At 44.0% G+C, this 14,144-nt stretch overlaps 1 protein-coding gene across 1 annotated transcript in view; it reads right to left on the bottom strand.

The window, feature by feature from the left end:
• The window catches only part of LOC146870299 (complement C4-B-like), a 332,560-nt gene that overhangs the window by 229,023 nt on the left and 89,393 nt on the right, over nt 1–14,144 (bottom strand). The window contains exons 13-14 of the mRNA XM_085642540.1: nt 13,449–13,601; nt 10,499–10,625 (exon numbers count right to left, since the gene is read on the bottom strand). Coding sequence (XP_085498666.1) covers nt 10,499–10,625; nt 13,449–13,601 — 280 coding nt within the window. The remainder of the gene's footprint in view (nt 1–10,498; nt 10,626–13,448; nt 13,602–14,144) is intronic.

A 14,144-nucleotide genomic window follows, 5' to 3' on the forward strand; every position in this document is an offset into this window, starting at 1 on the left:
GCCTGAAATAACACGCCGCTGAGGAAGACAAGGGAGTGTGCACCTCCACAACACACCACCAAAAACTACCCTGGGCCCGCCTCAGCCTAACTCTCGAATCTGCATAACTCGCGCTGGCTACAGGGGACGGGGTCTAGCCTCCGCGCAGACCCAGTGAGTGAGAGGTGGTGCAGGAGGACGATCGTAATCCGACAAGGCCACTGCAACACATACACTGCTGCAAAGCCTGTCCACTGGACGCAGAGAACTCCACCATGGGCAAAACAGATAAGAAGCAATCCCGACTAACATTTGAAACCAAGAGAGCGGCCAAACCCAGCAGGGAAGCAATATCAGACTCGGAACAGGACATTCAACCCCAGAGCTCATTGGGGCTGGCCTCCATGCTGGCAGTGATGCAGCAGAGCCTACAATGTATTGACAGGAAAATCAACAAGCTAAACCTATGCATTGATCATATGGTGACCAAACGGGATAAGCAATCGGCCAGGATAATGGAGACAGAGCAACATATATCCACATTAAAGACACACTCCGCAGCACTCAAGAGTAATGCTTAAACATGGAGAAGGTCCTGGAGGTGATCTAAGCTAAAAAACGAGGATATCGAAGCTAGATCTATAAGGAATAACCTGCGGAATATGGGGGTTCCGGAAACCACCAACACAGGAAACAATGAAGTCTATGTAGATCGCTTGCTGAAGGAGATCTTTTATACCAGGCAGTTTTCGCATGTGTTGGTGGTAGACAGAGCGCACAGATCGCTGATGGCGAGGCCTCCCCCTGGAACTCCTCTGTGCCCCATTGTTGTGTTTCTTTTGAACTACCGAGATAGGGATGTTGTACTACGCCAGTTCAGAGAATGGCAGGAGATCCAATATCAAGGGAATGCCCTTTAATTTTTCCCAGATTTTACGGCGTTGGTACAGGCCGCTCGCAGGGAATACCTCCAAGTAAAGAAGAAATTGCAAAAAGAGGGCATCGAGTATGCTATGTTATATCCAGCCAAACTTAAGATCGACTACAAGGGCACACAAAAGATATGCTCCACCTCCAAAAAGCGGCAAAGGAATATGTGAAGCAGATTACAGGGACCCAGCGGCCCGACCAGGAACAGGAGGACTGAGGGGCCCCAGGTCAGATACCCCAGCAGATAGCTTCACGTCTAGGTGAACAGTCAACTAGCGGATGAAATCTGAGAGGACGGCTGTACAGAATACAAGATCCTGTGGGAACAAGGACCACCCTGTGTGAGATCTGAAGGGTCTGTAAGTACTGTACTGAATAGGAATGGTGTGGCAAGAGACAATGTTTAAGGCCTTGAGATAGATGAGTCATTAAAGGCTGCACACACGGCCTACCCGCCCAACCTGCTCAGCTATTCGTCTCACGTATAGACAGTGGTGCATGAGCGCCCTTGTTGCCTCCATCTACCAGGAGGTTACGCCGAGCGACTTGCTGCCCCCCTTGGGTGATCCCCACTTGAGTTATCGTTCATGGGGGTCTTATGTCTCGATTACGGTATAGTCTATTAATGCACTGTATTTGGGACGTTCAGGTATTTAAGGATGATGCCTTTAGCATGGTTGGGATGCTGAAGTGGGAGGGGGAGGGAGTGTTAGTTTTATGTTAAAAGCCTACAGATTTATGATGGCTGAAACTGCCAGATGTGAAGCTGTGATCAAAATGAACCAGACACACACAAGGGTACGCAGCTAAAGCAGATGGGTAAAACACCACAAGTTGAACCACTACATTTAATAACATTGAATGTGCGTGGGCTTAATAACCCCCAAAAAATGAGACAAGTGCTAGCCTACCAAGATAGGCATAAGGTACAAATAGCGCTGTTGCAGGAGACGCACCTCAGAGGCAAAGCGGCGGAGACGACAGGAGCCAGATGGGTGGGATACCGAGTGGCCTCTTCTTCCTCTAACTACACCAGGGGGTTCAAGCTATTAATTAAAAAGGGGGTCCCATTCGCGGCAATGTATTCCGAGATTGATGAAAATGCCCGGCATGCGATAGTACAGGGCGTGCTCTGTGGCACATTGTTGACTATTATTAATACCTATGGTCCCAACGTGGACGGACCAGAGTTCTATGCGCACTTTTGGCACCGGCTAAGGGCACTACAGCCTTCAGCGACCATATAAGGAGACAACCTAAATTTATATTTGGATCCGAACATGGACAGATCAGTGAAAAGGGAGATTAGGGGGAAACAGGCAGTGCAGCTGATGTGCAATGAAATGGATGACTTTGGCCTAATAGACATCTGGAGACATCTGAGTGGAAGGGAGAATACCTACACCTCAGCGACCCATGGTTCCTGGTCTCGCTTAGATTACTGACTCGGAACAAGGGAGGTGAACACATGGGTGCAAAATATACGTCACTTGACTAAAACGCTATCAGATCACACCATGGTTCTGTTGACACTGTTTATCCCAACACAAGCACCTAGACAGTTCCAATGACGTCTGCACCCCACTGAGCTATTAGATCCAGCTTTCCGAGACACAGTGAGCAAGGCTATAGTGGAATACTTTAACATAAATACAGACTTGGTCGACAGCGTTGGGGTCCTTTGGGGGGAAGCATTCAAGGCCACCATCCGGGGGGTGTGCATGTGAACGCATGCATGGATTTTAAAGGACATCCTCACCCAGTTACAGAAACTGAAAGGCAACCTGCAGAAATTGGAGCGAGAGTACGAGAGCGACCCACAAATAAGAACCTTGGCAAATATAAGGACGCAAATCTCCGAATATGAGGCTCTGGCAGAGCAGAAAATGCACCATATGTGCCGCAGACCTGTGACGCGGGTGTATGGGAAGCCGGCAGGCCAGAATGCCACTTGGCCATGTCACTGAAAGCTCCATGGGCACAGTCCAATGTAACTGAGCTGATCTGGCTCAACTGAATACCCTGCTATGGCACCCCCTCAGTTGGGGCGGAATTCTCCGAGTTCTATGCTCAATTATACAGCTCTTACGAGGGAGCGACAGCAGCCGAGACCTCGCAATATATGGGCGATATTGCCAAGGCATGGTTGACAGATGGCCAGAGAGAATACCTGACGCAACCTGTCTTGGTGGAATTTTATAAGGAATATGCAGATCTTTAGGCCCCGAAATTGCTTAGGGTATTTGCAGAAGCATACGATAGGCAAGTGCTCTCGCGTCATTTAAGGAGGCCCTCCTGATAACGATTTTAAAGCCAGATTAGCCCCCGAACCAATGCTCTTCATATTGGCTGCTGTCAATAATTAATATAGATATGGCTTCATTCCCAACCGCTCAACAGCGCAAAATCTGCGCACCATATTTGCATTATTCGCCCAGCTCGACCCCTCTTTGAAAGCTGCTGCGGTCTTATTAGACGCCGCAAAAACCTTTCACTCGATCTAATGGTACTACATGTTCACCATTTTCCTCCGGTTGGGTGGTGCCACACGACTTTCTTCGTTGGGTCTACCTACTATATACAGACCCCTTGGCACGACTCAGGGTGAACGGGGTCACATTTGAGGCAATACCCATACACAGATGCACAAGACAAGGCTGCCCACTGTCGCCGATCCTTTTCACCCTAGCGCTGGAACCCCTGGCATGTGTTATACGCCAGTGACACGCTGCGTCTGCACTATGCTTTATACCTCGCCCCATAGCGATCTCAATGTATGCAGACAATATGGCCGTATATGTTCAGGAACCGGAAACATATCTGGACTCGATTATTTATACTTTTGGTTTGAGTGACTGTCAAGCCTAAGTATAAATTGGACAAATCTTTTAAAGTGCCCCTCATCCCATGCACGACACCCTGCACGCAAAACCCCACTATATGGGAAGGCATTACCGTTAGGTCACCAACCAGCAATATCAGTCACGAAGGAACCCAAGGTGCTAAGCTTACTAGTGAAGTTGTTGACATGTTCCCGGACAGAAAGTTTATTCAATGGACTCGATTACTACATTTTGCGTACCTGAGTCTGTGCCCATCTATTCCCAGTCTACATCCACAGTTCCCGGAGGAACCCCCGGCATTGTCAGCACTTCAGATATTTCTGACTACTCTAACTAGACAGAAACTAGTCACCAGGCTCTATAACGCATCGCACCTAGACAAAGCCCAGTCCAGCAACTCCCTCAGGGACAAATGGAATGAGGTTCTAGATACACCCCTCACACAAGCGGAATGGACATTCTGCTGCACACAAACAGGGGAGCTTACCCCAAATTGAAATGTACTCATTATTCATTTTAAGTTCCTCCATCAAACATACTACACACCACTCAGACTTAGGAGATATGGCCTGAGGGAGGATGACAATTGCAGTAGATAAAGCTCCCCTTGTGAGATGTTCCCTGTGGTCCACAGACAGAAGATCGAGTTTTAAATGTCGAAATGCACAAATATCGAGTTGGAAATATCATGATAAAGAAATATTGAAAGCAAGAATATCGTGATCAAGAATATCGACTTTAAGGTAAGAAATATCGTTTTTGAAAATATCGTAGTCATTAATATCGTTTGCAAAAATATAGTTGTTTAAAAAAATCGATTTTTTTAATTAGTGTTATGTATTTTAGTATGTATTTTAAAAGTATGTGATCTATTTTTTTGTATAAGTATTGCTTTTGTTTTTTAATATATGTGTTCAATTTTTAGCAGTTATTCATTTTATGGTAATTAGATTTTGCATTTATTATTTATTTAATTTAGATTTTATAGTGTTAATTGTGGGAGTTAATTTATTATTAATTAAATATTAGTTGGTTGTTAATTGTTATTATTTAATTTATTGGTAATTATATTAATGGTGTAATTTTCTTAGCAACAGGTTTTGGGTTTATAGGGGAAAAGGATGAGAAGTAATTTGATTATAATCAAATTATTAATATTTTGTAATCATTCATATTTATTTAATTTATGTTTTATACTGTTAATTGTGGGAATTCATTTATTATTAGTTTTTTATCAATTGGTTGTTAATTATTGTTAATTAATTGTTAATTATGTTAATTGTGTCATTTTTTGGGGAGCAGGTTGAGGGTTTATCGAGGATTAGGGTGGGAAGTAATTTAATTTTAATAAATTTATTAATATTTGTTATATATTAATATTTTTTTATTTTATAATTTATAGGGTAATTGTGGGAATTAATGTATTAATAATTATGTATCAATTGCTTGTTAATTATTATTAAGTAATTAATTGGTAATTCATTATGTTAATTGTGCCATGTTTTAAGAAACGGGTGGTGGGGTTTTTAGATCTCCCCTACACAGAGCATGCGTTGTGCTGTGATATGTATTGTTTACAATTCAGCTGGCTTACAACTAGCCCACAGCATACCACTAGTTGTTTTCATTCTCACTTTCATTTACAATCTTCAATTGTTTAGCTCCCGTAGGCTTCCCTTCCTTTCTAGTCTTAGCTCTTCTCTGGAGCATGGACCATATATGTGTTCTTCCTCATCTTTGTACTTCCTCAGCTTTTTGCAACATGCTATTTTTTTATTTTATTTTATTTTATTTTAAAAGCGTTTCAGCATTATTCCTGGATCTGCAATGTGCTTTCCTACTTTTAACACGGGTATATAGCTTCTAATTTATGCTTCTTTCATCCTATCTGCTGTCTCTATTGACACCTTACAACCACAAATGTACTACTCTGTGCCACTCTACCCTATACTACTGCACTCCACTCTACACCACTCCACTCTATGCCACTCCATGCCACTCAACGCCACTCTACTCCACTCCACTTTAGTCTTTGCCACTTAACTCTACACAGTGCTTTTCTACTCCACTCTACACCACTCAACGCCACACCACTCTACATCACTCTACTCTACTCTATGCCACTCTACTCTTCCACTCTACTAAACTACTTTACTCTATGCCATGCCACTCTACACCACTCTACGCCACGCCACATCACTCTATTCTACGCCACTCTACTCTGCGCTATTCCACTCCATGCAACTCCCCTGTACTCTAAGCCGCTCCACTCTACTCCACCCTACTCTATGATACTCTACTCTATGCTCCTATATACTAGATAGAGGTGAAACAGCAGCCCTCATCCTCCTGGACCTCTCTGCAGCTTTCGACACAGTGTCACACCACACACTCATCCAGCAACGTTGCCAGATCGGAATCACAGGCCACACTCTCAGATGGATGGCGTTCTTCCTCACAGAACGTACCCAGAGAGTCCCCTCCCATCTCCTTGCACGCCAAGGCCACCATCTGTGGGGTACCCCAAGGCTCATCTCTAAGCCCCACCCTCTTCAACATCTACATGACTCCACTCTTAGACATCGTCAGATCACACAACATCAACATCAGCTCCTACACCGATGACAACCTCTCACTTTTTCTCCTCGGTCTTAAATCCGGAGCACCCTCTGACCCTTGCATGCCCTCCGCACTTCAACTGGCACCAGATTCAGCAGCTAATTTCCTGTGCGAGGTATTCAATGGAATACTTTCATCTGGCTGCTACCCAGCTATCTGGAAGGAAGCTATTGTTCTCCCTCTCCTTAAGAAACCTAATGCCGATCCCTTGGAGCTAAAGAATTTTCATCCTATTCCCCTCCTTCCTGCCCCGGCAAAAATCCTGGAGAAATTCATTAATAATGAACTGAGGAAGTATATTGACTCACAGGAAATCTTTGATCGTTCCCAGAATGGATCCCGCGCCGGTCACAGCACCAAATCTGCCCTTATTGCAGCCACTGACTGCATTCGGTTGCAGGTAGACCAAGGGGGCTTGGCAGTGTTGATTCTGCTTGATTTATCAGCAGCATTCGACACCGTCTCCCCAGCGTGCATGGTCCAATGTTTGCAGGAAGTGGGGGGTCACGGGAAAAGCCCTGCAGCTTCTTCATTCCTTTTTAACAGATAGAGTGAACACAGTCAGTTTTGGAGGCTTCAGAACAATAGCTTTTGCTCTCCCATGCGGGGTCCCTCAGGGCTCTTCGCTTAGCCCTACTCTTTTTAATCGTTGGATGAAGGAAAACTCTCTAGAGATCAACACAGACAAGACCCAGATCCTAGTTTTTGGACCACAGAACTCTGTCTGGTCTAATGCCTGGTGGCATTCAGAATGTGGATCTCTTCCAGCCCCGGTAAAAACTGCTAAAAATCTGGGGGTAAACTTTGATGAGGACCTGACTTTTGATGCCCAAGTCAATCGTACAGTTAGTACATATTTCTATATTTTAAGAACCCTCAGAAAGGCGCTTCCATTCATTCCCTCGGAACTACATCGGCCCACCATTATCGCACTGATTACCTCTCGTCTTGATTACTGCAATGCCCTATACCTTAATATCACTGCAACATCACTGAATAAACACCAGGTGGTACAGAACTCAGCAGCAAGACTGATTTTAATTATTCCCAAACATCAGTCTGCTAGAGAAGGGATCCGTACCTTACACTGGCTCCTCATCAGGGAGCGTATTTCACTCAAGGTCTTAAGCACGGTACATAAGGCCATGCATAGCAAAGGCTCGCCCCAACTCAAATCTTTGTTTCACTGGTATACTCCAAGGAGGACTCTGAGATCATCCACTCAGAACAAACTGGTCTCGCCCAGATTTTGCAGATCCAGATGGGGCGGCCGCTCCTTTTCGGTTGCCGCTGCCAAACTTTTGATCTCACTCCCCCTGCCATTGCCAACGCAAGCTCTCTTTCAGCTTTCAGGAAACTCCTGAAAACAAGGCTATTCCCCTCTTAATCTGCTATTGTGCTTTTTTCCCCTTGTTTTTGTCTGCCCAGCGGCTTGACTCCTTCGGGTATAGTGCGCTTTACAAATCCTATCCTATTCTATCACTCTCAGCCAACCTCACCCAGACAAAGACCAACTTCCACAACTGCATGAAGAACTTAACGAAATGGATGAAAGGCAACTGCCTCAAGTTGAACACGGACAAGATGTAAGTCCTTATCTTTGGCATTTGATGAATATATTAGGAGGTGCACACCTGTTTGAACCTGTGTACTGGCTATTCTAATTAATAACAAGGGTGCAACAGTGTAACGCTTGCTGCCGGGTCAAGCGTCTTGTATAAAGCAGGGAAAACACAAACCGACGTGGTCATATACACTGTGCACTGTTCAATAAGTTTACAAAACATTTACCAATTTGCATATAAATACAGAATACTTTAACAAAAATCAAAACTGAAGTTATGATTCAAACATGTATTTAGTTACATTGACATGAATGAACATATGCAATAATCCATTTTAAGTGAACATATAGATATCTCAGATATCAGTAATATAATCTTGGCAAAACATAACAAGTGGTCATTACATCATGATCAACACTTGAAATCATAATCGAAGGTTTAAGAACATGCCCGATGCATTTCGGGGCTGACACGTCCCTTCGTCAGGGGAAACCAACTTAAAGGCGAGCAAGGATAATCTTCTGAGTAGTAAGATAGTGAATATGGTAATTATAGTGGGATGCTATGAACGTGCTGGCTATCAGCGTTACGCTGATGTCAAATAATCACAGTCTGAAAAGTTCGAGACGGAGAGCAGGACTCTACAGCACTACGGCTGGCAGTTTTTTGCCGCTAAAGCGGCAATAATTTTAACGCTGTGCTTGATAATATGCCCCAGAAGTTCTTAATAGGATGGTGGTAGCACAGAAAGTCTTTGCCTCTCCCCTCCTAGTGCACAGGTATCACACCGACCCAGGTCCGTGTAACTGATTTCACTCCCAGGAGTAGAAATGAAATCCTGCATCCCACATCATATGCCTGGTCCTCTACATGTATTGCCCGTTTCCCTAAATGAGCTCTGTGTTAGATTGGGACTATTGATACCTTTCTTCGGCTGCCCTTGAGAAACATTCTTTGTCCAAAGTGGTGTACCTCACAGCAGGAAGCATTGGGGCTCTCTCTAACCTGGAGCACCCACAACATGGGCACATGGCTGTCGTCATCCTTCCTGAAGCAATTATCAGACAAATAACTTATATGACCTAGAAACCTCCTCACCTTGAACAACAAACTGCAGCTCAGACAGACGAATCTGCATCTCCTTGTTAAATAAAATGGCCTGGTCTCTCCCTCCTTACTTCAGTGTCTGGGTCTCCTCACTCCAGCTACAGTAATGGAGGCAATGCACTTTCACTGTCTGCAAAGCTATTCTCACCTCCATCCTGTGCCATGCTAAACCTGGGCATCCAAATGCTTTCCGTTCATATGTAGGCAAAGCATTTGTGAGGCACATTTTAAGGGTAAACATCAGAAGATATGGCTGGAGTAATTGCAGAATCTCCTTTTGAGGTTTGCATTATTTACCTTATATATTCTTTCACGTTGCTTTGATAATGAGAGTATTGCATCAATGTAGCACAGTCTAAAGTGCTTGACAGTTCCTTATCTCTGCTGTCAGCCATTACTTTACACTTGCAACCCCTCAGCTGATCAGCTGTCCGTACTGAAGCAGTGCTCTAGCAATAGCCTAGAAGTAGACTGACTGTTCACCTGATTCTATGGCCTATCAAAGGTGCCCAATATAGAACTATCTCACATGCAAATATGATGTTTCTTTTTACAGTTTTGCATCCTCGGATTGCAAGCTCTCTCAAAAGTCTACTCCCTGTGCTTAAAACCCTGCTTAAAAATGTTGACCTTGTCTTAAAATTTCCAACGGTCACCTTCCCTCCTTTTTACTTTGAATGGCCTCTCCTTGCCCTCCCTCTTCTGCATGCCTGCCCTCGGAGTACAGCCTACTCTGAGTCTTGTGCATAGTTGCCTTAATCTCTATTACTGGTTTGGTGAAATCATAAATATCACAACCTGCCCTTCTTTGAAGGTCAGCCCATGCAACCTAGCAATACCTAATGCACTCCAGCTCCCCTATTGATCCCACCGACCATCTGCATGAACTCACATGCCACCCCTCCCCCCACGCTAATGATCATACCTAACTGATACTAATGCTAATCTACCTCCAAGACACTGGAGCCGACATGGAGACTAGGAATGGTCTCCTTGAGAGAACTAGACAAAACCCTACACCAACAATAACCACTGGATTAACCTCTTACTTCGGTTCCGGAGCTGAGTCCTGCTTTGCATAAAGGACATCAACAACTTGTTAGGGCTAGTAAGTGCTATATAAATCTAATTACAATACAATACTTACTAAATAATCTGTTAACATTCTGCAGTGTCCTCTATTGACTGAATGGTTGCGGAAGGGCTAAGCGTCAGACAAGGGGTCAACACTAAGGTGCCATCTTGTGTTAAAGGGTAAATTATATACTTTCTGGCAAATAACACAGATTCTGGGACCTCACTCGCTTGATTAGCGAGTTGTCACATGTTTGTAAACCACATGGCCTTGGTTGCAATGCACAGAGACCGTTCACTGCTGCACACAGGGAAAATAAATAGAGTGAAAACTGTTTGAGAGATGTATCTGTGACTGACAACATGGTCAAAAGACCTTACCTTCACGGAGTTTGGAGGAGGTCTGACTGGATATGAATGAAAGACCGGCATCCTTAAAGACACCGTCAAAATCTTTGCCATTCCCCATCGTGCAGCCGAGGTCGTACTCGTTCATGGCCTGGAAAACCTGGATGCAGGGGTTTGAAGAGGAAGGCACTCGTAAGCAATGCATGGTCTGATTACAAGATAGTTGAGATAAATTCAGCTCCAAGTCAGAGACCACAATGAGTTGAGGCTCCTTTTCCGGTTCTGGATGAGTTGGTGCTGTTGTCGACATCCGTTGGACCAGCGCAGACTTTAGCACATATCCAAAATCACCATCAATGCTGTTGTCGAACTCGAACTCTGTTCAAAGGGTACAAACAGCGCCAAATGATGACTAATCGACAGCAACATGACTGGAGGCCTCTGCACTCTGCATATCCTTGGAGCCTGAAGGTGTGCCAAAGAGTAACGGAAGGGTGCCAAAGATATGCTGCATGGCCTCTCAAAAGGCTTTGACTTGCTGCAACATTGTTGATAGACCCAGGAACACAGGATGCATTGGAATCAAAGTCAGATTTGGCTCTTTGAAGGAATGAGAGCGAGACTTGGAGTCATGGTGACTCCCTAGCACCTTCTGCAGAGAACGAGAGTGGCAGGAAGAGGCCCAGTCTCTCTTGGATTTTTATGTTTGTTCTTGGACTTACCAAAATACTTCAACTCCACATTCTCAACTTCAACCTGTAGCGAGACCTAAGTGGAGTCTTGCAGGATTTTGCGATCACAAATATCCTTCAGATTCATCACCGTGCAAGCGTTGAGGCCTTAGAGTCATGTGCGGAACCCAAACAAACCTCATGGGGATCTGTCATAGACATCTGTTTGCAACGACCCTTACCAGGCTTAAACTCTGCAATCTTGGGGGTGACATGTTCCATTGCACACTAGAAAATCTTTTAATGAAAAAATGACTTCACAGAGTGAAGAAATAGACGAGCGGAGATACTGATCTTCATCTGAAGGAGCAGAAACAAAGGAGCTGACGTCAGGATGATTGGGTGGTGCTTATATGAGGCTCAGTTCACCCTATACCCCAGCCAGGACTTTGAGGTCATCGACCCAACATTTGCTGTCGGTGCCTAAATTCTTTCGGGCTAGGAAAGGGGGGACGTTCATTCCAGGTGGTAGTTGGAAGACTATGGAATGGTCTGCCTCTTTCTCTCAGACAAGAACAAGAGCTTCTTAGTTTTAGGCGCCAACTTAAGACCTGGCTTTTCCTTCAGTAATGAGGACTTTGTCGATGAGGTTGCACACTGTTTTCTGTCAAGGGGGACCTGTTAGTGCCGGGACACTCCATGGAGTAGCTGTGCGCTTTATAAATACCACAGAACATTAACATTAACACTTCTGGAGCAGGACAACGTTGGCGCACAGAAACAAGGCGTCACCTACTGACACACAGGAGCACTACTTTTTGAGTTTCCATATCTAGTTTAGTGCCCTGGGGATTGTCACATGGGTAGAAGAATCCATCAGAAATACTAATGCTTGAAAAAATTGACAGTTCTATGGCTTTGTCTAGTTTTTTTCTTAACTAAACTAAGTTCCTAGAGAAACCTGGAGAAACCTCTTCCTGTACACCAATTTTGGGGGCATTACACTCCTCTTACCACCATGGAAATAGATGTACTGTTTGCAAAGTGGCAAGTAGTATGTGAATACCCACAAAAATGTATGTTTGTGAATACTCACAAATGTACAATCTTTTCCAGCCCTAGAATACCCATTCCCTGCTCACAGCCCACCTGCACTTTTTCAAACAGTAAATCCATTCATTAGTGCATGGTTGCACTGAGGTAGCAGATGCAGGGTTTGGGGCAAATGATGACAACAGCATTAGCTGGATGAAATATACAGTCGAGAAAGTGATTATGGACTTCAGTGTGACAGATAGGTGAATAAGTAGTGATGCAGTGTGGTGTGGGGAAGTACTTAGGGAGAATGCTATAGTATTCCGGATGATGGGAGTAGAAAAGCAATAGAGGGAGTGTCTACAAAGGGAACGGTGCCAATAATGGTAGAGGTGGTGGTACAAGCAGTGATAATGAAGAAAGTTGAGATAGTTAAAGTAGTATAAATAGCCATGGTTGAGCAGGCACCATAAAGTGGCAGTGGAAGGAGCATGCATCTAATGGTATACTTACCAAATGTTGTGGTAATAGTGGTGGTAAAGGTCCTACAAACAAAGTTTGTGGCGGCAAAACAGGTAGTATTGCTGGAGTTTGTAGATGAGGAAGGGACTAGGGTCCGGAGGTGATTCAATTTTTAGAAGCAGGAGTGGAAGTGCTGTCATCATGATAGTGGTCAATCAATGAGGACACAAACATGTTTTTCGTGGATTGTACTGATTGAAAAAAGAGGGATTGGATGTGATATGCAAGCAGTGAAGTTATTGTTGGTGGTGAAAAGTAGCTCAGACAGCTACTTAATTAATAGTAGTGGCACTGATGATAGTTGTTTTTCAGGACACAGTGGTACAAGCAGCAATAATAGTAGAGATATTTTTGATAGCTGGGTTAGTTGTCAGAAAAGGAGGAGAGGAAGTTGTGCGTGTGCAGCGATCACAGTAGAAATTGTAATGTTGCTGGTACTGAAAAGTTTGGTAATGGATGGTGCGCTCAGTGATCACAGTAGAAATCATAAAGTTACTGCTGATGGTGCTTCATAATGTAGTGGGGCACTAAGTGATCAAAGTAGACATTGCAGTGGACTGATGATGATGCTTTGGCAAGAAGCAGTAGTACAAACATCTGCCAAAATAGGAGTAGTAGAGGTTTTGATGATCGTGATTTCATCGTGGAGGTTTAGGTGATAGCACATGACAGGGAAGCCTTGGTGATGGAGAACAAGTACTGTAAAAGTGGTCTCTTTATCAAGCTGCACACAGGTTAGTATCAGACTGCCTTACCTTTTTCTGGGTCAGCTTGTTCTTCTTGTTTAGAATGTAGACAGCAATGTCAATAGCAGCGAGAGCGACCTTCGCTTGGTCATCTGTCTCAATCGTCACTTTCAAAGAACCACCCGGCTTCAAGACATCCCTCACATTGCTTTCAACGTGCAACTAAAGGATTAAAAAATATATATTTAGATGCCTGACTTGACATTTTTTGCAATACACCTGAGTTCTTAATGTTATTAGGAAGGTTTATTTCTGATATAAGAGCAACGGACCTTTTGTGTGTCAAGTGAATAAATACAGCAAGTGTGTCTATATCTGATTCAGTAAGGCAAGATCCATGTGAGTTGATCAGGATTATACAGAATGTAAATATATCTCATGTCTGTGACTTGAATATATGGCATGGATCTGACCTCCCTGGTCTTATGTTGGGCACCCCAGGCTTACAGCAAGTGAAAGTAGCTTAATAATAAAAAAAGTTATGGACAGGAGTTGGGATTTGGGAGTATGTCTCTGGGAGGCAGTGAGATGCTTCACCTGAAACAGATGCTCAAGAGGCACAGAGTGTTTTAAGAAATACGTCACAGGAGCTAATTCATCCAGTTTCCCCAGATATGGGACCTACCTAAAATAATTTACAGGTATAGAATAACAGGGAATGTATCTGAAAACAATGATTATATATAAAAGAAGATGGATTGTAAA

Source organism: Triturus cristatus, chromosome 1_1 (assembly GCF_964204655.1).
Source record: "Triturus cristatus chromosome 1_1, aTriCri1.1, whole genome shotgun sequence".
Lineage (NCBI taxonomy): Eukaryota > Metazoa > Chordata > Amphibia > Caudata > Salamandridae > Triturus > Triturus cristatus.